We start from the raw sequence: 26,223 nt of genomic DNA, 5'->3' as shown, positions 1-26,223 counted from the left end.
AATGCATATTCAAGTTCTCATCATACATATTGAAATATCGCATATCTTTTCTTTTCAGAAATGTTTTGTATACAATGTTCAATTTTATTTTAAATGTGTAATATTTGTTGTATTTTGTGCAAGATAATTGTTGAATTTTTGCATTGTCTAATTAAGTAATGTGTTAAATTTTATTTCTGTAATGTTTTGAGATTTTGAAATATTTCAAAGGGGACGGAATGTTGGCGCCAATAAGTCAGCAGAACGCTCCACCTACTAATCTTATAGCGCCACCAAGTGGTGAAATGAAATAACCCTTCAGTGTGTGTTGTAAGTGTTGAGAATAAAGCAATGGAGGTACAGTCCAAGAGTTTGTGTTTCATTTATATATGACTGAGTTTTCTAAAAACTGAGCTATCGTCGGCCAAAACAAAGCCAGTAATACGAAATTGGACTATCACCGACAGATGAACTCGCAAATTTTTGAGAAATGGGCGAAAGAAAAATTGATCCCTAATTTGCCAGAAAATGCTGTGGTTGTAATTGATAACGCGCCATATCATACTATACAGATTAGTAAAGTTCCAAATTCAAATAGCCTCAAAAGAAAAATTTTAGATTGGTTGGCAGAAAATTTCATCATTCATTCACCTGATTCTCAAATTTAAGACTTACAGATTTGATATTATGTTAAAAGAATACGGTTTTCAAATACTTCGCCTTCAATCATACCATTGCGACATCAATGCAATCGAGTACATTTGGACAGATATAAAAAGACAAATTAGAGATATCAACCCCACAGGCGACATGGAAATGAACAAATTACTCCGAGAAACGGGAGACCATACATAAAAAGTGTAGTGACAAGTGGCAGTCTCATTGTAAGCACATTGAAAAACTTGAAACAGAAATATTGGGACAAAGAGGCTATTATTGAAGAAATGTGCGAAACTCTTCAAATTTCTTTAATAAAGGGAGAAGAAAGTGATAGCGAGTGTAACACGAAGCCACCCTTTCAGCAAAAAGTGAGGAAGACGATATTTAAAGATAAAATTTTGCAAATTATTAATGTAATGTATTTAAAAATGTTAATATTTTTAAGTAGAAAAATCATTAATAATAATTTTTTTAAATATCAATATATAAAATATATATTTTTAAAATTATATTTTTAGGACATTCTAAATTTACAGCAATTCCTTGAATGAAAATAAAATGTTTTAAATAGAATAAGCTCTCGATTATTCATTGTTGCTAATATTAAAATATTGCCGAAAAAATTAAATAACATATAAAAAAGAAGCATTTTGATATAAAAAAAAGATAATTGTTATTTTGTGAACAAAGTAATCACAAAATTTTAAGAACAGAAATTTTTCATTTATTCTTCATAATTTAATGTTATTTCCCTTACATTAAATAAAAATTGCTCTGAACTATTTTACTGTGCATTAGTACCTTTTTCCTTACATATTTCTAATTATCTGTAATGTTTACGTCTCATGAAACCGCGAGTCTTCATTGTTAAATGTAAACATCTCCTCCTTTTATCTTTCCTTTCACCCCTATTTTGATGAACTAAACCCATCCTAATGCATGCGCAAAAGCGCGGAGGGTTTTACAATCCGTTGTTGAACAGTAGATGAAATATAGAAATTTTTTAACTTTTTATTATCATTTTGTTTATCTAAACTTTTCTATTCTTATTCATATCAGCGTTTCAAAAGCATTTTCCAAAAGTGTATATAAGCGTTCCATATTTAAGTGTAGAAACTTTCTGTACCTCATTTATAAATAAATGATATTTTTTATTCTAATGAAAGGTGTAATGGTCCATCATATAATTAAAAAAACAGGAAGAAATTTTTTTAAAACCTCTTTGCTTTGAATATTTTGAAATATTCATTTGATACTGAAGAATTTGATCGAAATATACGATTCCATGCTTGCCCACCCTCAAAAATACATTCAAGAAATTTGCTTTCTTACCAGGATCAATAGTTTAAAAGCCGTGGTTTGTTATTACACATTCACAATTATCAATTAACACATGAAGTCATGCGGGAATATTGGAGTAACATGAATAGGCACGATCTTTTCACTTCTTCGCAAAAATATCCACTTCCTCTCTCAAGTAATAAGAAATAGAAAATAATCGCTCTTGCTATTTTGTAATAATAGCTCACATATCATTCCTTTCCCTTGTAAATCCTATGAATTGGATTTTTTTATTGCAATAAAAAAATCGCTGTTCGCATGCAGCTTCAGCAAACTTTTTTAGCTCTTTCTTAATATTAAGGGGTGCATATTAAAAGAATCTTAGTAAAAAATGTCTGTGGTGGTAACTGACAATTTAAAGCTAGATTACACAACAAATTAAAATCCTAAGACTGCTAGAATCTTCCACAAATTACTTGATTTAGGATTTTAAAATCTTTTAGTTGATACCACATGATAATCCAAGAAACTATCTTCAAAGGTATTGACTCCTGGAACTGAGCTCGATTGAAAGTGAATATTGTTTTTTTACTAATTGTATCCTCCTCTATTTTTTTGTCTTTATTACATCTTGTTAAAAGTATGTATACAAGTTTTCTGCTGTTGTTCTAAAAAAGTCTTGTCTTCACATGGTTCAAATCATTTTAAAACTTTCAAATTTCAAACAATCAAGTTTCACAAACAATTTTTTTAAAAATTACTGTTGTTCAAAAATAATGTTTCCAGTGAATACCAAAAAGGTCTACAAGAAAATCACAATATTTCAACCTTATTAATTAGGAAAATTAAGTAAAAAAAAATTAAATTTGATCAGAAACTGCAGGAAGTAAAACATAATCAGAAGAAAAGTAAACAATGAGATAGTCAATGATTTAATAACAAGTAGGAAATATTATACGATAGTAAACTACTGTTAATAAAGAAAAATTAGACAAAAAATGGAGTTATATAAAATAATTAAAGACTGAGAAGAAAATTGCAATTCATCTAACAACAGATACATTAGAGAAATCTGCAATTATTAGCCAATACAACCTGTTAATTTATCAAATTACATGGGAATAATGCAGTGGTCATCATGTTTTTAAGTAAATGTTTATTGTTGTTCTTTAAAAAGCCAACAAAATATTACAAGCAATCTCGTCAAAATTCATTAAAAGACTATCACAAATCGAAGTTAAAAATATGAGTTTAAAGAATAATAATGAATTAATAAAGAATTAATAGAAAATTTTAATGGGAAAACTGGCAAAATATCTACTAACAAATAGCATGCCCAGCTAGTTCTCATCTTTATAATTTGCGATTGATCGTCTACACCCCTTTATCACTCGTATGCTTTAAAAAAAAAAAAAAAAAAAAAAGCAAATGTCATTTTTTTAACCAACTTACGGTTCATTGAAAACTCATACCATTTCAAAATTATTCCAAGAAATATGGCCGTTATGACGAATATGATGAGACTATTTATGGGATAAAATCCTATCCTGAGATACGAGCCAAATCCCTGCTCGTATTCTGGAATAAGATTTTTCCAATCATATCTTTATGATTCAGATCCAGATATGATTGGATAACTTGGTAACAGATATTATGCAATATCTGGTATTTTCTAATCATATTCAGTTGTTCAATCATATCCCGTAGAGGGGAACAATTTCAAAAAAATTGTTCTTAAATACCAGATATGAAAGAATCAGAAATAAAACAATGATTAATTAATTTCATAGTGGAAATAATTTATCAGATATAAAAATTCCTGTCATTAATAATTGAATAATTAAACATTTACCACATTTTCTATTTGGATTTGGTCATGTTTCTTAGAAATGGCTTCACTTGATGAACTGAGCTGTTTTCTTTGAGAATGCTCAATATTTTCTTCCTGTTTTTCAGGAGAATTCTAAATTAAAATTATAAAATAATATAATATCAATAATTTACAAGAAATATACATTACATCAAATATGTTGATAAGAAAACGCGATACTTGAACAAAGAATGTACATTAGTGTGAAGAAATTGGCGTTTCATAGAGGAAAATTTTTAGATATTATGACAGCACAACAATAAGACAAAAAAACAGGCCAAACTGTCTAAAACATATTGTTGGATATATTTGTAATTTTAATTTCAATTATAATTGTATTTATTTTATTAGTTCCCGTGTGTTTTTGTTTTCTCTGTTTTTTTTTTTTTTAATTATTATTATCATTTAAATGTATGACATTGTATCTGGCATCCAATTTAATGTTCAATTTGTATTATGTTCTTGGCAATGGCTGTTATGTGGTTTATTATTTGCTTGAGCCGCATTCTGCTGCAGGCGTTCTGTAATACTTTATTCTAAATGTGAAATTAAACGTGTTTGTACTTTTAGAAGCTTTTTAATTTGATCTGTAACGATCACATACAATTGATTTCTTATTATTATAAAGAATTTATCATATAATCTTATAAAACGATTGGTAGAAATTATTCTATCACATACAAGAGATAAAAAAAGGAATGTATACTAATTTATAAATCAATATAAAATAAACTTTTGCAATTTTGGGGGGGAAATGGTAATTTGTTAAGAAATTTTATTTAACTGATGCACTTAATTATAAAAAATTACACTTAATTATATTTTCGCTGAAATGAAGGAACTGTAGCAACATAACAACTCTCACTCTTCCACCTCAGGGAATAAGATATCCTGCATTTTTTTAAAATTATCATAATCGAAAGAAGTAATGGTTTTCATGACACAAAATTGTTATTCCTCCCTAAATATATTTTGTGAACCGATCATAGAATTTAATATTTCAAACATTTTCACTGTTCAGAAAGATTTCCTCTTCCCAACACATAGCTTCAACAGAAAGAATTATATGCATCTGCTTTTCTTTATTATGGCTCGGTGAAATAATTATGGCAGTAATAATATCTTCTACTGCAAAGTAATACATTCATAAAAATATGAAGTTTTATGTCAATCACTTTTACCTAAGCCAGTATTAAAAATCAGTACCTCCATAGAGTTAAAATTACCTTATTTTTTATTGATTCAAATTGATCCAATCTGCTAGGTGATATTCTTTGAGCTGCCATCCATTTATCAAAATAACGATCCAATGATCCAAGAAAATCCTAAATAACAACAACATTTTTTAATAAAATACATGCAGCAACTACTTCTTGGCAATGCAAATAATTATTAAAAAACACAGCTTACCATCTCTTCTGTCGAGTCATTCATTTCTTCTGCTTGGCCCATTTCTTTAAAACAGAATTTACATTTAGAGCTTGATTCTTCTACTTGACATTCATGAAGATATTGCTGTTGACTTCCAGAAGAATCCTGCAATTTTAAATTATTACACTGCAGAGCAACACTGAATATAAATTAAAGATGCAAACAATTGCAACCAAATAATAAAGAAAATTTTGTTTAAAAAAGGAAAGAGAAACAAATAAATGCCAACGAAATTCAATATTATCATCTATTTAGTAAGTAATGTAAAATATCAGTTGACAGATTTTAAAATTCAATTTAAAACTCTTTCAAAATGTTGACAATTTTTATTTGCAATGTATATATTAATATCTGAAAATATTAAATTTTCGAATTCCAATGTCACGTAAAACAGCCTGCTTTTCTTCTAAAATATGTAGTATAATTGGTAATATCAATCTGGAGATAAAGTATTTGAATTTCCAACGATGAATTTCCAATTAATGTTAGTTATAATTAATTGAAATAGAAATTATCATGTTTACTCTTGAAGCACATACATATTTGTGTGATAAATGGTTCGCAAACCATTCAACCATTCACTTATTTTCATGACAAACTTACCACGCGCCAAAAAAAATCGATTATCAGTTGCAAATGCGCATACCAATATTGTATTTCCGAAACCGGAAAATTATTTGATATCTTGGCAAAGTGTTATCTCCCCAAAAATATTCTTACACTACTTTAAAATTCGATAAAATTATATTCTTAATGATATCAATTGAATTATTGGGCAATTTTTTCCTAATTATAACATTAAAAATATTTTCATTGTTGTAATGAAAATGAAACTAATTTCATTGTTTTATCAAATAGTTTAATCATACTATTTTTATAATTGTTAAAGCTATGGTTAACAATGTTCATTTTCTTCGATGCATTAACTGTGTTGTCCTAACTTCACTGTAGATTTTCACTTTTAGTTATTTAGTTCTTATACACTATTACAATGAATAAATATAAAATAACTAAAATAAATAAAAGTAATCAGAATAATCATAAATACATGAATACACTTTTCAGAGAGTTGTAAAGATATATAACATCTTTTAACTAATTGCATAATCACAAAAAAATTAAAATCACATTTCGACTACTTTCCCACATATGCCATTTCAACAATATCTTTAACTCAAAAGTGCTTTCACTACTAGTAACATGCAATTATAAATATATGTTATATATCTAAGACAAATTATAAATATTTGTTACAAAAAATAATTTGTAATTACTTTATTTTTGGTTAATTCAGTAGTTGTGGCTTCTGTGTTCCCTTCATTGATGGAAGTGGTTTGTGATTTAATACTTTCTTCCAGTGCACGTTCAAGAGATTCAAGTAAATCCTAAAAAATGAAAACAGTTGTTACAAATTTTTAATACATATATATTACAAATACTTTATATCATTATAAATGTTTGTTTAAAAAATACGTCACCATATTTTCTACTAGAGGTTGATCCGTTTCTTTACAAGAAGATTCATGCTTAGATTTCGCATCTGTTTTTTCAGACGATCGTTTCTGCTCTCTGAGAAGATCCTATAATTTTTAATACATAGATTACACAAAATAATAAAACTTTTATGTAAGGAAAAGTCGCAATGAAAATGCTAACATAAAAAAATTTCTGCAGCTTTTTTTATTTTTTTTATTTTAAATGCCTTTACTAGAAGATAGTATTAGTGAACTCACAGTATATTGAGTATTATCTTTAAAATTTGAGCCCAGGCATAAATAAGAAAAGCGATATATTCAATACCACTTTCGAAATATGTTTTGCTTAAACCTAATTTCAACTACAATAAAAGTATAAATAAATTTTATAAAACAACTATATTTTTATTTGGTTCATAGTTGATTCTTTAAAATTCACTTTAGCTCGATTATTTTGCTAAGCACAATTGTTTACGATTCACTACAGAAATCAAAAATGTGATAAAAAATTCCTAAATAACAAAGTAATGTTCTTTAATAAAGTGCATGCATTAACTGCTTCTTAACAATATAAATAAAAACAAAAGCCTAATGCAGTTGTATTTTACTAATCGAAGTTAACGAGAGATAAAATAAAAAATAGACATAATTTAAGATTGAGGCTTTGGATGTTAGCTAATGGATTGCATAATCACCGAAAACTTCATGGTAAAAGGAATCAAGCTCACTTCGAATCATCTGAAAGTCCTGAGCTTTCAAAATCAGAAGCTTCATCAAGAAATCATTTTAAATACGAAGAGATAGAGAGGGTGTTCAAAAATATAGGAACAACTAGTGAAATGTATATTTCAAAAGAAATGTTTACGTTAGTCAAATGTATATTTCAAAAGAAATGTTTACGTTAGTCAAATGTATATTTCAAAAGAAATGTTTACGTTAGTCAAATGTAACATGTTTAATCTAGTCAAATGTGTAGGTAGCGCTGTATAGGTGGCCTTTCCACCTACAGAGGCATCCTTTACAATTTCCTAAATATGGGAGTCATACCGTTGTTTTTTATGGACCCCATAATTATTCTGCAAGGGCACACTGCTACCAAAAATTATGTGACCATTTTGGCCAAAAACTCCATTCTATAGCACAAATTTTTTTTCTCCAATGGTGATGCTATTTTCCAAGAGAAACAAAACACCTGTTCATTCACATAACTCACTTTGTCCAGAACTGGTTTTCTGAGCATGAAGATGATTTATCACATCTTTCCTGGCTATCAGTCTCTATACTTCAATATTATTGAACCTTTTTGGTCTACATGAAAGAGGAAAATGCATGATCGCTATTCACTAATATCATCGTTATCAGAAATTGCCACCGTTTTGCAAGAAGAATGACACAAGATTCCCTTGGCAAGCATACAATACTTGTATTTATTCATTCCGAGAAGACTAAAAGCTATTACGAATGCCAACGGGTTTTCAATACATATTAATCAAGGAAACATTTGTTAGGTGGTTTCCTATTTCTGTCCCTCCCATTATATGTAAAAGTAAAAGCATTAGTAATCGATTCAAACAAATATGAAATATTTTACGTTTCCGTTCAATGAAGAAATTAATCGTAAATATACGTGTAATTTAAAATTATTATATCTTTTATTGGTTCAGCAGCCTTAATTAAAAAATAAATGTGTGCTACACTAAAAGCTTTGACTCTCTGCACACAGGCTGGCATATAGAGTGCCTCAGTGGATATGTCTTATTAAGCTAAATCAACACGATGAAGATGGAAATCCAACAACACTTTCACTTCTAATTAGTGTTCCCTCTATTTGTTTCAATAGTTTACACTGACTTTGAAACAATTCATTTGATCTCGTCATAAATGAAACGCACTATGGTGCATTCCATATGCCAACCTCACTACCATGTGACGTCCAAGTGATCTATTAAAATCTTTCTAAATTATTAGCTCTTACACGAATCACCAAAAGATGGGTGTCATACTCATGAACATAGATCAGAACGACAGCAAAATTACTAAACAGACTCAAAAACTTGACATTAATATGGACAAAAATGGAAGTAGCAGACTAATTCGATACAGGTTTCACAAGATCTTAATGCAGAATATGCAGATGGCCAATGGTAATATCTCATGCTCCAATGAATATTGGGTCCATAATTGCCTAAAGTCTGCTGTATTTGAAAGAAAGAAGAGTCAAATTTGGAAGAAACAAATTTCTCTACCAAACATAGACTATCAGTTTTGAAAGATATCGCTACTGCATTCAAAGTATGAACATCAACAATGCCAGCATGAATTTAACGCACAATTTTCGGATTTAAATGTTTTGTGCATATTTAAGAATACAAAAGTATTATTTTACATATGCATTATTAAACTGTTTAACATTTAATGTTATTCGATCATAAAAAGTGTTATGTTTAGCTAAATAAAAGTGAATTAAAAAACAAAAAAGGATGGCACATAGTTTAATTTTTAAAAGATTTTGGAATAAGTATACTATATAACCTTTTATTTAAATAGCGATAGAAATTTACTATTGATAGAGAACTGTAGTTATTTTAAATAGGTATAAATACTCATAAGGCGAATAGTAATAAAATATGATTACCACTGTCGTCAAGTCCTTTTCCTGAGATGTAGCTTTGCCAGAATTAGACTGTCTTTTATGGGAATGCTTGGATTTTTGTTCCTGTCTTCTTGGAGAATTCTATTTGTAAGATTTCCAAACAGAAGAAATTAACTGCATATTAATAAATAAATGTAGAGTTTTAATTAGTGGCCATTACCATTCTACTGTTATACTGAACGCATCCAATTTAATTTAGTTTTATTGTATTGTAATAGATGGCACCATGGGTTCTACTAATCCAAAGTGCTAGGTCATATGACCATAAATTTTAATAAAAAAGCGAGCTTTTGGCATTCGCTCGAGAGAAGGAAGGAGAGAGGGTTCTTCGTGTTCGATATCGATGTGCGGTTAATAATCTTGCGCTACAGCGGCACATAGTTTTGCTATGGACAGACATCTTGTTAGGCTCTTGGTGCCATCTAAATATTTTACTTCTAACTTTAATATAAATAACCTTTCCTGTCCTAACTGTTAATGTCCTTTTAATTTGGTTTACTGTAAATAAATTATTTGTTTTTCTTTAAAAGTTTCTTAATCAGTAACATAGACATTGATCCAAATGGGATTGAATGGGCATTTTGTCCCACCCAGTTCTACATACATATGCTGCTAAGAAATTATAAAATATAAAGACTATCGAATATATCCCAAACTCGATATTTGATTTAAAAAATATCTACATTTGTAAGAGATAAACATTAAAATGAAAAATTCTGAACAATCAATGTATAATAAGTATGTGGAAGACTTACATCTGGATTTTACAATCTCAAGATTCAAAAATGAAATATCTTGCATTTAAATGGCGTTTTAGAAATGATATTCCCTTTTTCAGTAATTAGTAAGGCCAGCTGATGTACGTGGGAGCAAAATTTGCACACACTGCCATTTTTTTAAATTTTAAAATTATAATATGAGATAAAAAAAAGTTTTAAGGGTTGTTTTTTTTTTATGAAAGAATAAACATTATGTTCTATAGAATTTTTTTAAGCAATGCCTTTTTTTTTTTAATTTATCTCACAAAAACGTTCATTGATAGTCCATCCACTGTGTTTCTAATTACCTGAGATAGTATGGCATGATTGGGAACTCGTGTATCAGCTTCAAACCATGGTATTGAACATATTTCAAGAGAATATGAAATGATGAAAAACAACTTTATATTGTCACAGAACTATTGTATATCAACTCACCTTCTACCTGTTCCTAATTATTCTCTAATTATTTTAAGTCAATTTCAGCAAAAAATATAATTTATTTCGCGGAATATCACACATTAAAGACCATAATTATGTAATTAATTAATTATCAGAATTATGCATGCTTCAAAATTGACGTATTTCATAATAATTTGATCCACAGTTTTGTTAGGAAAATTGGAAAAATAACTTTTATTAAAATAGAGACAACTGAATATTATGACACACAAGAAGGAAAGTTTTTAAGATTTAATTAAATTAGTAATTCAATTTCGAAGCAAAGACACGAATTTCCATTTGAATTTGAACATTCAATTTACTATTCAACTTATTTTTCTTAAACATTTATACAACCTGAAAAATACTTTTCCCTACCACCTATTTGAAATATAGGATTGGGAGTATAACTTTTATCTGAGGCTCGAAAACCGTAATTAGTCATTTACCACCTAAGAAAATTATAATTTAGCCAAACTGATAATTCTCAAACCTGTCATATACAGCTCACCGCAGTCAACTTTCTCAACCTAGAAATGTATAAATAGGTTATCTGGTATTTTCAATGTTGTCGTTCAAAATAGATTTACTTTTTGAGAAATCCGTCATGGATGATATTGGGTTAGTAATTAACACTAACTGTGAAGACTCCATTTCTTGTCGAAGAAAATGAAAGTCATCATTTTCAGATCCTTCCGTTAGTCTCATGTTTTCTTCTTCCTCACCAACAGTTTTCTTCCATATTTAACATTAAAAGGTTTTGCAATTATTAATAACTAACTTTCTTCTGTGAAAAGTAACAAGTACACAGATCACATGACAGATTTTCTTTTTAATGACAATAGTCAAATCGATATAAAACAACAAACGTTTCTGAAATTAATATTACTTCCTATCATATAATTTTTATCACGTTAAATGCAGTATTCAATTACACCAGGATGAATTTTGTCTGGGATAACTAAGTACAAGAATCTGCTTCTCAGGAGTAAAATAAAAAACGATAACTGAAATTTCCTAATAACTGTTAGATCCTACAAATCTCAGTAAATATATAGATTAGCAACTCGTATATAACCGGTGCAGAGAATAAACAAGAAAGTTCACAAAAATTATGGTTTTTCTCGTAATTTTCCAAAAAACAGTAGTAAATAAACGCAATCAGAAAATGCTATAGAAAGTATTAAAGTGCTTCTCTTCTTCCTCAAGAGTCTCTTAACCAAAGCACACATTTTCCAATTCACAAATCCTTTCCCAGTAAACGCTCTAATCACCGTTCCCAAGTATCCTTTGTTCTTTACCATTCAACACGACCTTAAAGCTCTTTTTCCCACATAATGTTTCAGATTATCATCAATAATACAGGTTTACAAAAATAAATTTTCAAAAAGCTTTTTAACATTTATTAACTTATTTTGTATTCTAAAATATGTGTTTAAAAAAAAAAAAAAACTTATGAATAACTTAAACATTTTTTTAAGAAGGCTTGACACAAAATGAATTTATTATGCTTTAAACTTTAAAACAAACATGCATCAAATCATCTAAATTTAAAATCATCAGGAATAAATGGACAGTAGTTTATTTTATTTTCATACAATACAGAATATACAGCGAACTGTAAACATATTGCAAACTAAAATCTATTATAATTTACAGATTGTGCAGCAAAGAGCTTAAAATCAAGCCACGTTCCGTTTAAGATCAGTCAATTTGACGAAAACTTACTTCACCTTATTCTTCTGCGGATTCTAAAAGGGGTATTATGTCATAAATATAATATTGTTTTATCCCTTATGGAAATTTGGCAGCTATTTAATGTTAAAAATTAAAAAAAAAAAGATACCAAATAAATTACGGATTTTAATAATATGGAAATTTGCCATCAAATGTTAAGAACAACCATTCAAATTAAATATATTAAAACAACTTTGCAATATGCAAATGTATGCAAAATGTGATTACAATCTACAGCGGATGAGTACAACTGAATAACCTCTATCAAGTTTGCAAATTAAGATGATTTTTAAGCAGAAAAACTCTTTTATAAAAATTCATAACGCCATTTCAAAAAGGGTATCCCGTTTTGAAAATGGTGTAAAAATCTGAAAAAATAAATTAACTTACTTTACTTTTTGATTCCTTTCTTCTTGTTTCCGAGAGGTTTGTTTTAGTTGTTTTCTCAATTTCTTCCAATTTTTTAGAATTCTAAGCAATAAAAGCAATTTGTTACATACGGAAAATTAATAATATATTGAGCAAATATTTTTATGTGGGATACAAAAAATAAGAATTACATCCTAAATGAATATGAGTCAACCATGTTTTCTACCATCTTTGTATCAATTTCAATGATTCAATTCTATAAAAATTAGGTTGCATTTTAATGATCGCTCAAAATTTTGAGACACCTTTTTGGAAGAATCTGAAATTCTTAAACTTGTACACAGCGCAAAAAAAGTTTATCGATAATTTAAATTAAAATCTGAAACTATTTGCTATCGTAGTTTCTAATTATTCAGAAGGATTTCGAGTTTTAATTGAAAATGTGGGATAGAAAATGCAGCACTTAATACTGAGAAAAATTTTCAAATCCAATTTCATACATAAAAGGCAGTCCACAAAAGGCAGACAAAGCTTTAAGAGTCTATACAACCGGATAAAGGTATTATCTATTTTATCACATAGTATATGGTCTAATCAGAAATACAGAAGTAGCAGATGGTCTTTGATAGCGAATAAAATGGCATGTTCCATATACGTTGATATTAGTAATCTCAAATGTAATGGTCTGCATTTCGAATGTCATCAGTGGTGTAACTAAGGCGAGGCAGGCAATGCTTTTATCCTGGGTATTTTATTAGGAGGTGCAAAATCAAAAAACATTTCGATTTTTTTTGTCAGATTTATAGAAAATAAAGTTATTGAAGAAAAATATACAAAACACAATTATTTCTAAAACCTGGGAAAAAATTCAAACAAAATTTCTCAAAACAAAAGAGAAAATGCAGATCTGATGGCTAAAATCTGGTACCTAAAGCATTAAGGGCATTTTCAAAGAGAATGGATGAGGAGGATATAACAAAACATCCTCATGTGTTTTTAATAAAGGGGATATATCTATTCATTTCATGATGATTCAGTTTCTTACTGTATATATGTTGGTAAAATGCTACTGCCACCACGATCAAACGAACTAAATATGCACTTTTTCGGAAGTCCATGACAAGTTAGGAATAAAGTATTATCCTGATTTTTAAAGAACACAGAATGAAATATTTTTACTTTTTTCGGAAAGAATCGAAACTGAATACTGAAAATTGCTTCCAAATTATAATTACATGAACGTTTCGAGGGATAAAAATGTATAATGAACATAATTTATTCATTATTATTCGCATACACAGGATTTTGTTTATTAGACCAAGCGCATAGTAAGTATTTTATCTAAAGTTTTTTAAGTACTATATTAAAGAAATACATATTTATTTTACATTTTAATAATATATAAAATTTTTTGCACAAACAGATTTTTAAATTTTTTTTATTTAAGCCCATTTTATGTTAATTAGTTAAATCAAATTATCTGAGCAATTTTAGTAAAAATTTATTAAAAACTTGTGAAATGATTTTATAAAATGCGTTTGTTTTTTATATATTTTATATTGAAGATCATTCGTGTATTAAATATCTATAGTGCAATTAATTATGTTAAGCACAAATATACTTTGGTGAAAGCGAATGTGCATCTTGAAGGATATTACTTTTTGAAACTTTAGATAGAGTTAAAATTAATTGAAAAGTAAGTGATTATTATTATTATTTGCTAAGGACTTCTGAAAATATTATCGCACAAAAATAATTATTAAATCATCTTAAATTTTCAAAAATTATATTCTCAACTATTTAAATACAGTTGTGAAATTTTCCCTCAATTTTAAATATGAATTGTAACAGTAGTTTCCAATATTGAAATTTTTCAGGCTTCTTCGCTCTATCAAGTCCTAAAATTATAAAAAGCATAAGTTAACTTTTATTTCAGAATTTGTTATGCGATATTTATTAAGTTAACAAGAACTATTTAGAAGATTTTTATAATTTCTAAAGGTACAAATACTTTTAACTGTGCATTTCCTAAAAAAAATATTTTTATTTATTTATTTTTTTAAAGTTAAAGTATCTTTAAATGTTGATATATATATTATTTATTTATGTACTATAACTAGATTAAAAAGGTAATTTTTAATCATTCATAAATGAAATTATTGCAATAATTATTTGAAGTATGCGCGACTTTAATAACTAAAAATTGTTAGATAATTCATATACAATTCTACTACTAAAAATTTAACCTTTTTAGATACTTATAATTTAAGAATTCTAGTTTGTTCATTAGTTTCTGTGTGTGTTTCTTTATGCATATATTCAGATATTTCAAAATCATACTTAGCGTTAAATGATTTTTAATGTAATTGAATGGTTTAGAATACTGCTATGGCATTTTTTTAATTGGATGTATGTAGTTAAACATTTAATAAGATGATTATTTTGCTTAGCTTCAGAGTAAAAGCTTCTTCAGGAATTAATTTGGCATTTAATTGTGAGTGAAGCTTATATTTGTACTATATAATTAGATGCATAAAGTAAAGTTTATGTAATTTAAACTCATGCTTGAGAAAAATGATAATGAATCTTCATAAATTCAAAGTTTTAGAAAAACATTCTGCTTAACTTTTTTTATTACAGTGAAATTTAAAGGTATAAATCATTAGCTTCAAAACATGAAGAACATTTTCCTTTCCTTCATGCATCAAAATTTACTCCATCTTTCTTTTTTATATATATTTTTCAACTTTTTGTAGCAATTACTGTTTACAATATACTAAATATTAAATATTGGGTCGGCAACTAAATGATTGTAAATTTTAAATAAGAAGGAAAATTCAAAATTTTTGCTTAAAAATATAATTTTATTCAATTAGGTATTATCCGTTTTTGTCGATGACCTTTTGTCATCTTTCAGGCAGTGTTATAATTCCATGTTCATAAAATTCCCGCTTTTGCCAGCAAAAAAAACGAATTAAATGTGATTTTAAATCATCAGCGTCATTACAAATTTTACCTTTAAGTTCTGCATGGAACGAAATAAATGGTAATCTGAAGGTGCATGGCCAGAGCATGGTGGTTGTGACAACACATCCCAATCAAGTTCCAATACTTTTTGGCGAATGACCAAAGATGCATGGGGCTTTGTATTATCATGGTGGAAAACAACACTCTAACGATTTGCCAATTCTGGCCGCTTATCTTGAACTGTATCGCTCAATTAGGCGAGTTGTTGATGGTACAGTTTGAATTAACCATTTGGTTTCTTGGTAAAAAGTTCAAAGTGTAGAATTTCTTTATAATCCCACCACACTGAGGCAGCATAATTTCTATTGGTGAATCTCGCTTTGGTATCATCTGAGCTAGTTCGTCTTGCATTACCCACGATCTTTGAGTTGATGAGGGATCCATAAATCGAGTTTCTTGACATAGACAAGCTATTTGAATTTTTTTAAATGCATGTAAGCGACACATTGAGCTTCTCTGCAATCTCATGTGTTGTGCTATGATAATGTGAATAGATAAAGACCCTGCTATGGGTTCCATCAACTTTAATTGGACGACCATATCGTTGCACAATTTTCAGTGAAAAATCGCCAGAGCAAAAATTTGGAAAATCAGTTTTGACACTCCCTTTCTTTCAAGGCTTCATTCCCATATACGACACATAACTTCTTGAGTGCTTGTGATACGTTCTTGCCTTTTCGGAAATAATACAATAAAATTAATCTGAAATAAGCGTCTTGTTCTTCCTTTTTAAATTCATACAAAAATGAAACTAAATAACTAATCGACATAATTTTTTTAATAAATTAAAGGTGGAAGTCCAAACAACAAGAAAACAATATATGCTAGGTGCTTTGAACACGCTACAAAAAAAAAAAAAAAAGAAAAAAGAAAGTGCTATGACCATCTATTGACAAAATCCACAATTACTTAGTTGCCATCTCAATAAGTTCAATAATTAATTATATTTGGCTGATATTACGAAATTCAGGTTAGCCTGTAAAATGTTAATCATGCAAGTTCAAATATGTTTTATATATTATTGTTTAGGTTTCAAATAGGCAATTTCAATTGGCATATTGTTTCAAAAGAAGAGATAATATGTAGATAATAATTTTTTTTAAGAGAAGAAGCTGTTTTGGTGTTTGCACTGATCTCCATTTTATGTAGGTAGGACTTTGATTCGTATAAAATCTGAAATGGTGTTCTTCCTTGCCAATATGCACGATACTGATCTATCAAAGATAATGAGAATATAATGTGAACCCTTCTAAACATCGGAGAAAACTGAATAAATCAAGTTCGAGAGATGAATTGATCTAAAGCCGGCACCAAAATGCTATTTTTCCCCTCTCTCACAGGATAGTAAATTAACCATTTGGTTGTTAAGAAGAGAGTTTCAAAAATATGTGTTTTTTACAATAAGAATAATTTTCAGCTGATAAATTTAATTAGATAAATTTCGAGGCTAATTTTCAACATTTATTCACACTTTCTTTTAAAATTGTTTTCGAAAGCAGTTAACTAAGAAATCTATGCTTGATCGAATTATTCTCGTGTGACATCTCATAACATATAAACATCTCAAAACATCATTTGGCAAAGTACGCTTTACATATGTTGCGGAAATTTCTCTACTAAGTCAGTAAACTCAAACGGATTCGCTTGTAGTGGGTGTATGATGACACAATCAACAGGCCTCAATAACAAATAACAACGTTTATTAATACGAAGACACGAATACACAGACAAAACACAGTCGAGACGTACACAAGCAATACACAGCAGCACCCTACAAGTAGCAATCGGAAGTAAATAACAAATATAGCGCATAAAGCGGCCGAACAGGATTCAGGAGGAGGAGGGAATCTACGCAGCTGTTCACAAAAATCTCTCCAAACGCCTGCTATTCTCCACTGTCTCCTCGCTTTATCTGTACCTAACTGCTGACTCACTACTATACGACTGGTTACTCCACACACGACTCGATACTGCTTCAATACTTGCCACCAAAACTCGGTGCAAAAAAGTAATTCTCACTCCACTAATTGCTGGAACTCCACTCACCGCTTACGTTTCTCTCAACTGATTCAACTAATCTGTGGTTGAGTGACTATACGACTGATTTCGGCTTGGACAGCCGTCCTTTTATAGCTTCCGGAGCAGGGAAGAGATTGTTCCTATCACCAAAATTCCAGAAGATCCCAAGAAGATTATCATCCATTTTGTCGTCAAAGTGGCCGAATTCGTCACCAAGTCCGGGAGTCATTGATCCGGTATCCGATCAGCATCCAATACAGCTGATCGTAAAAAGGTCTTTCTTACGATAGAACTAGCCGTGCTGGGAAGCAACATTACAGATTCTTTACACATGTTACTTTTATTTTGTTATAAGACTTCCCATGATATGTGATTTCATTTTCCAATAAAATAATCATTGAAAAGTAACTCCTGTAATAGTTGACTTATATGCTTAGTTGTTAGAAATTTCTTTGTGCAAAAGGCATTCTCGATGAAACATTAACTGTATTCAAATAATATTTTAGGAAAATAAAATTTTAGAATGCCATTACCGTAACGCTATAAATAAAAAGCACAATAAGAAGATGGTAAAAGGTAAGATTTTGCAACAAAACTCAAATGTGATACAAGTAAAAAACGCTGATGAAAATGAGTTAAATGAGCATAAAAAATCTAACTGGCTTAAAAAAAGATAAACATTTAAGTGGTACTTCCTACCAATCAAGTATTTCAGGATAAAAGACGTTGAATGAAAATGGTAATGATGAAGATAATTAAAAGAAGGACAACCAATTAAAAATGTTTCTGGCTAAAATCCCCACCACATGTGGTGCATACTGATGCCCTCACACCAACAAGGAGATGATGATGAATGAAACGAGTGTATGGATGATGATAAATGAAACGAGTGTGTCCCATACACAGGCAAATCAATTTCACATCAACCTCTCGTATAGGAAACACAGGTACACAGGTCAAATACTAATTGTGGGTTTAAGTGAATGTAGCTAGCTTATCATGGATCTGCAGATCCCATGTTTCTTGCCAAGTGAAATAAAGGTGACCTCTTCGCGATAGAATATGAGAGTAATTCTGACAAAAAGGATGATAAAATTTAGTAGTAAAATCTTTCTTCGTAAAATCTCACTGCCTAATATACCTATATGACCATGAACTCAGCAGGGAAAGATACTAAAACCCCTATACTGTAGCAGTTGCAAGGTTTAAAAAAAAATCGAACAGAAATTGCAGTCAATTAGTTATGGAAGTGTGATAGTGTTACCAAAGCATTTATATTGTCAGTATAAACTATAAAATTACGCTAAATAGAAATCGAGATCTCTTAAAGAGCACAGAAAATTGCCAAAACTCAGTAGTAAATACAGAATAGTTCAGTAGTAAATAATTCAGCAGACGTATCAGATGGAATTACAATTCCACAACCAATATGACCATCCGATTTAGAGCCATCTTTAAACAGCAGTGTAGAAAATAAGCCATAAAGTCATATGCTTTCTCAATGGTGAATAATATGGATACAAGATAGTGTCCAGTAAAATGAGGTTATCAAAAGTAGATCCACCTGTACGAAAACTACTCTGAAATGGAGAGATGATCCTTGTTTCTCCAATTCATAGATTAGAAGAGCAATGACCATGTGCTCAAAGATCTTACATAGCCAGTTTGTAACAGCAATCGGTGTATAGTACAGAGAATTGGAAGGATCGTTGCCAGGTTTTAGAATTAGAACCACAACAGTTTCGTGCAATTGTGAAGGATACTTCTGCTCCGTCCAGATTCTGCTTCATAACAATAACAGATTAGAAAGTTAAGTTGTATTCATGTGGCGAAATATGTTATATGTAATTCCATCTGGCCCGAAACAAATATCAAGGGCTTGAGACAAGTTCATTCAATTAATTCAATTGTGAATTGTTCCAAGAACAATTCACAGTTGTAAGGGTAGGTGCTGTGGACATTAAAATACAAAGGCATCCGTTCCACGTGATTCTTAGTAACCAGAAAATCAGGGGTGTAAGAATCAATTACGGAAACTTGTGGGAATGCTGAGTTGAGAATACCAACTACCTCTAATGGTGCTGAATGCAAGCTTCTTCTTTTGAAAAAACGAGAATGGAAGATTCGCTATAAATACCATTAGTAACCTTTATCTTTTCAAACAATAGTTTACTGGAAGTAGAAGATGTGATGGATGATACAAAATTAATCCATGATTCCCTCTGACTATGATGAACTGGCGCTTTTACTCTTTTACAAGGTTCTTTGTCGTAAGGTACTTCCGGAATATATACGGAAGTCTCTTTTGATTTTTATGCCTGTTGTGACACGCTTCATTCCATCCATGAATTTTTCTTAAACGTGGTGACTCGCATCAGCGACATTTTGTAATGTTTCCAAAATGCTGATCATACTCTCAGTGATATCTGCCATCTGCGAAAATGCAGTCCACTCTGCCTGCTGGAATAGAAAAGGCGAAGGGAGTGAGAGTCGCACCACCGCTATCAGCACTGAAAATAATAATAGGAAAATGGTCACTATTATAAAAATCTTTGCTGACTGCGACGGTCAACAACGGCAGGAATTCAGAATAGCCTATGGCCAAATCCAGATTTTGGAAGTAATATAGGAGTTCATGGTAGTACGTTTCTTCATTATTATTGAGTAGACAGAGACAGTTATTAGTTATAACCTGTTCAATCTACTGTCCACGACAGTTTGCGCTATCCGAAACCCGCAACGTATTATGAGGTATAGGTTAGTTGCAAGTCTAAGAGTGAAAAAGTGGTAAAGAGCATGGCTAATAGTAAAATCAAAAGTGTAAATTGCACGCCTAACAATTCATTTAAATACGGTTAAATGAACGCCAACATTTAAAAATCGTAAATTGCACACCTAACAATTTGTTTGAAAATGGTAAATTGCGCGGTGGCACAAAATAATCGAAATGTATATGGTAACACGTATGTTTACTCTTGATGTATGTTTACTTTTTATTTTTACTTTACTATAATATTAAATACTTTTTTCATATAAGTATAGATTTTTATTGCAAAAATTTGTTATTTAAATTTGACTCAAATATAAAAAATAATAAAAATAATAATATAATTATATATAGATAAACATATAAAAATAAATAATTATATTTTCATAAATATATAAAAAACACTTTTCAAAAATGTCTTCCACTTCTTTTTTAAATTCATTTAAGCTATACAAACTATTGACAAATAAATAAAATCACAATTTTTAAATAACAAATTATGTAATGCATTATGTTTTAAATACAATTTTTAATTTTCGATTAAATTTCATTTTTTTTTTTTTTTTTTTTTTTTGTAAAAATACGAAACATTTTTTTAAAAATATAATTTTGCATTTTCTGATTTTTGATAGCATTTTTAACATTTAACATTGTGTGGAAAGATTCACAGTAAATCATTATGTCATCATTACTGACAGGTGAAAACCACAAGTATGACGGAAATTTCGCTTCTTCTGAAATGTCATGTTCTATTAGATAATTGCTGAACCTTTCTAAAAGTTTATATTTTTGGTTACAGATATATTAACCCTTCAACGAAAGTGTCTGATACACCATTTACCGATGTGAATTTCAGGGTGCAATTTACAAATTCCCCCTACAACTAACTTAATAGTTTTGAAATAGACAGGAATTTGAGGGGTATGCAACTTACCCCTCAGTACTATGGCTGCTGAAATCGCAAAGTTGGATAAAAGGCAGAGGAAGATGGTCCGATTAATTTTCAAGATCTTTTTGAGAAATGGCATCATTGAGAGGAAAATAAGTACAGCAGACTGTGACCAAAATTCGTGTATTAACTTGCATAGCCACAGCCTTTAAAGAAGTATGTAAAATGAGAAGTGAATTCGGAACAAATTTGAAGTGAAGATACAAACACCTCCAGAATTGCGAGATACAGTATCTGCATCTTTCCGATTACAGTTAGAGCCGATCAATTTTATGGGAATGTTGGGTGTCAAGAAGGTTTCTTGAACACCAAAAAAAAAGGATGAAATTTGTTCAAAATATATTTGATATCATTAGGTTTGGACTAAATGCTGCGACAATTCCAAGAAAGGAAAATACTCATTAAGAAAATTTTGTAGAATTAGAAAAAACAATCAGTAACTTGAGTCGACGAGGTATAGCAACTAATTTAAGGTAACTCATCCTCTTCTTCAGATGGATGAAGTTAATCGGGTCAGGACTTTTTGGCTGGCCACTAAAAATAAAAACTGTGTTTTCTTTGACAATGCCTTTATTTGATAGTTCGAAAGACTGGATACTGAACTTTTTAAACTTTGATGTTAACTGTTCAGATATTATTTGTTGTGAAAGGCCGTGCTCTGAAGCTTTAGCTTATTTGATCATAGGGATTTTGATTCTGATTTCTGATTTGGAGGTTCGTAAGTTTCTGGAACACTATTTGTGGATGGGTATATGTCAGAATCAGATATTTTCTTTACAAGTGGTTATGTTTTAATGACAAATTCAAACGATTTTTACAGGAATAATTTTTACAATATGATTTTTTCACCACAGATCCATGACTATGCCAGGTGTTGGTATTTTTGCCAGGATTTTGCGTTTAGCCTCTGGATGTGAATTTTGCACAGATTTGATTTAATTGGTTTATATTTATATTGATACAATTTCTAATTACCCACGTGCAGTTAATCATGAAAATGGGGTGTGATCATCATTGCAGTTTACTTACTTTCCCTGTGCGATGCATTATTGCCTGTACTTTCCCTGTGCGATGTGCGATGCATTATTGGCTTTCATGTCCTTTCCCTATTCCGCGGGGTGGCTATCCCGCGGCACGCAGCTTTGGAATGCCGAAAACGTTGGTATTGAAAGCATCGCAGTGTTTAGAATGAAAAGTCTCCCAAAGAATGTCATGTATCGGCCCTTACTGATTCAAGTAAAATCGGGGTTCGGAAGGTTTGAATAAAGTGTTCAGTGAAAAGAAGTTGTCCATCGAGATGAATGAAAAATACGGCGTATATGTGTCATTCCTTCGGACTGCCAAGGTAATAAGCAGCAACAGTTACACAGTAAATGAAAACCAACTGAGTATCCTTTTAAACTGTGATCAATTTCTAAAATAAAAGAACTGCTTGTTTCAAGGAAAAGAATGAAAAATGTACATTTATGAGTTATAAAAACAGAAATGAAATCTCACACAGAAAACTATATTTCATAAGTATTTAATTAAACTAAGCAAAATATATTTTCATATATAAAGCATTGCTTAAAAGACCTTTTTGTTAAGAAAATAACAAAGCTAATGAGAAAAAATACGAACTCATATAGCTTGCCTGACAAAATAAAGATTACGAACTTTCAAAGGAGAAAAAATTAGAAAATGAGAATCAAGAATTTCAACAAATATTCTTAATAGTTCAGATTTCATCAAAAAGAAATAAACGAAACTGAAACACTTTCATTTTTGAGGGGGAGGGTATATATAGTGAAAGATCTTTGTACTCAAATTTTACCTCCAGTCAAAATTTTGGAGTTAAAAATTGTTCTGCAAGAGGAATGGTTTCATATTTCCTTCATTGATGCGCATGACCTCCATTATCAACGACATTGTATACTGTATATCCTCAATCAAAGAATGATTCCATCCACTATTAATAAAGCTATTATCTGATTAAGAAATTTTGTAAAATACATATAAGTTATATTAGGATGAATTGATAACGATAGTACAAGCGAACAAATAAACAATAATGGGAAATTGCCTTAAAAAGCATAATTTTACTTGATTTACACAGCAAAAATATTGATAAATCAAAGAAAAAAAGCTCATAAAGTGCTTTTCAGAACACTAGATATTTTATGAAATGGAGCAAAGAATATTTTCTATGGTCAGTAAACATATTACAATCAGAAAAGGTAAAAGAAAAGTTAGGACAAAAGCTTACAATTCTATTATTTATCTTTAACCGAATTATCAACACCTGCCCCTGCGCCTGCCCCTAGAATCATGAAGATTCCCAATCACTGAAGACGGGCAAACGTAGGAGGAAAAAGTGAATCATGCACTTTTAAAAGCATTAAAAAATCTACAACTGGAAACAAAGAGAAAAGGAAACAAGGCCACATTGATCCCTTTCAAAGAGAGAGAGAGAGAGAAGAAAATAAAGAAAAAAGTGTATAAGGCCAACGGGCAAATCATGTTTATAGATTGAACTCAGATGTAAAATAGGAACTAAAATAGTTCTTAAAAAATATAACTAAAAAACAGCGGGAAAAAACTAAGACATTTCCATTCTAAGAAACACGAATAACCAACAGAAAAAATTGCAAATGAAGAATGGTATCATGAATACTTACAGTATTTGATTTCTTTTCTGAGTGCCTCTCTTGTTCATGATGTATTTTGCTTTTTCCACCCTTGAATGAAAATTATAGCTTATAACATATAATTAAAACTGTTCTAAAGCTAACAAGAGACAAAGAACGATACAACAGCTTCAAAAAATATTGTTAAAAGAGAAGTATATAAAATATAAATTTTGGAACATTTTACCTTTACCTTTGATATCTCTACATGTAAGTTCCTTGTAATAATTGCAAAATTTATTAAAATTTCGAAAAAGAAAGAGGAAAAAACGTATCAAAACTTACTTTCAAGAAGCTTGGCCATGTTTTCTTCCTCTACCATTCAAACAATGTGAGCTTGGTATGAATGGTAGGAGAAGTTTAAAGTTGCTATAGATCAAAATACCTTTTTTTTTTAAATTTTCATTACAATGTATGATAAAGGATACTAATATTTCATGGAGTTAATAAATGCTCATCAGATAATATTTGAAAATAATACTTCAAAAGACTAAAGAACATAATAAAAGTTATACAAATACTGAAATGTGTTGGGTGACAACGTAGAGTACGGTTTTGAGGCTTCTTACATTATTAAAATTTCTTGCCACTCAAATACAAAATAGTTATTCATTTGCGTTTTCATTGCTCAATTTTATTCTTTCGGCAGCAACTGTGTAACAGTTCAAACTATTCAAACAATACACAGACAAAAGCTTTAATTCAAAATCATATGAAGGTTTCTTCATCTTCAAATGAAATAGATCACTGACTTGCTAAGACATAAATGTAAATATTGTATAAAAGAGATGGGTACAAGTTCATTGCACTTGTTTTGACTACAATTGAGCATATTCTATTGTACTATTTGCAATAGAGGCAACCTGTTAATCTAGAAACAACAACTGTAATTTGAATTTACCCAATTTAATGAATGCCAAATAATCTGAAATTCTAAATTTCGATGTCAAATATTAAATTATCTGTATATTAAACATAGCGAATAACTAAATCATAATATCTTGCAGAATACCATATATAATTAATAAACTAAGATTATCGACCTTTTGGCTCAAACCAAAGCAAGAATAGATTTTCAATTAAATTTAAATAATGGAATAAATACGAGGGGAGGCAAAAACAACTACACTTTAATTTTGAACCGTAGGTAAACAAAACCAGGACATTGTCAAGACATCAATCCTCGATATAGTCCCTATCTTTGCGACGCGTTTATTCCGGCGATACACAAGCTTGTGTATTTCCTAGGAGATGATTTTTAGACGGGGTCGAACTATTAATGCCCCCCTCCATTCCATAGAAAAGTTTGTGTACTTTGTCTCTGAGGGACAGTTTAAATGATAAAACATTGTCTCTGAACTGTATAGATAGCAAATGCCGTCGATAAATCCTCTCCTGCAACACTTTATAACCAGACGAAATGGATGACTGCTCACTATTCTTTCTTTGTGCATACTGCTAAAGATGAGAAATTATGTTTTCATGTAAACAGAACGATGATGGATTCACAATTAAACTTCACTCAAGTGACCAACAAATTCTATGTGCTCATGATCAATAACCAAATTCTTCACACATTCTTTTGTAGGCTTTGCACATTAATTGTACTATTAATATATTAGATATCATTTAACCTACCAAATACTATCAGTTAATTGTGGCTTTTAGATTTTGAAAAAACTGCTTTGGGGTGTGGGGGGCTCTGGAGAATATTTTATCTTTCAAAAAGTAAAAAATCTTTATATCTCTGGCATTTTGGTAATGAAAATCTTTGCAAGCTGAAAAAATAAGGATAATTGCTATCTTCAAAGCAGCTACGAAATTTTGGGCTAATACTTACCATTGCAATTGATAATTCAGATTGTATCTAAAGGTTGTCTACCAGGTTACATGGAAAATAAATTTCTTAAGTAAATTTTTAAAATTTATTTTAATTTTAAAGCCAGATGGTTTTGAACTATTCGATTAATATAGAAATAATCATCAAAATTTAAAATTTAAACCAATAAAAAAGTCAGTAAAGTAATTTTAAAACATTAAAAATATATGTTGCACACAAATAATTAAATCGATCTCATGCCACTTGCTTATATATTTTCTTAAAGAAATTTCTAATATCTCAAACAATAACAAGCGCACAT

General features: G+C 29.9%; 1 protein-coding gene across 10 annotated transcripts in view; it reads right to left on the bottom strand.

Moving 5' to 3' along the window:
* Nucleotides 1–26,223, bottom strand: part of LOC129958567 (uncharacterized) — a 309,649-nt gene that overhangs the window by 243,807 nt on the left and 39,619 nt on the right. For 9 of the 10 annotated variants that reach the window (XM_056071121.1, XM_056071123.1, XM_056071128.1 and 6 more), the window contains 8 exons: nucleotides 24,074–24,133; nucleotides 12,676–12,756; nucleotides 9,332–9,430; nucleotides 6,700–6,801; nucleotides 6,496–6,606; nucleotides 5,201–5,326; nucleotides 5,017–5,115; nucleotides 3,773–3,883 (listed from right to left, as the gene is read on the bottom strand). In XM_056071121.1, coding sequence (XP_055927096.1) covers nucleotides 3,773–3,883; nucleotides 5,017–5,115; nucleotides 5,201–5,326; nucleotides 6,496–6,606; nucleotides 6,700–6,801; nucleotides 9,332–9,430; nucleotides 12,676–12,756; nucleotides 24,074–24,133 — 789 coding nt within the window. The remainder of the gene's footprint in view (nucleotides 1–3,772; nucleotides 3,884–5,016; nucleotides 5,116–5,200; nucleotides 5,327–6,495; nucleotides 6,607–6,699; nucleotides 6,802–9,331; nucleotides 9,431–12,675; nucleotides 12,757–24,073; nucleotides 24,134–26,223) is intronic. The other variant, XM_056071124.1, reaches the window with a different exon arrangement.

The sequence above is a fragment of the Argiope bruennichi genome, chromosome X1, assembly GCF_947563725.1.
Source record: "Argiope bruennichi chromosome X1, qqArgBrue1.1, whole genome shotgun sequence".
NCBI lineage: Eukaryota > Metazoa > Arthropoda > Arachnida > Araneae > Araneidae > Argiope > Argiope bruennichi.
Note: the sequence above shows the minus strand (reverse complement) of the source record. Positions and strands in the feature narration are given on the sequence as shown.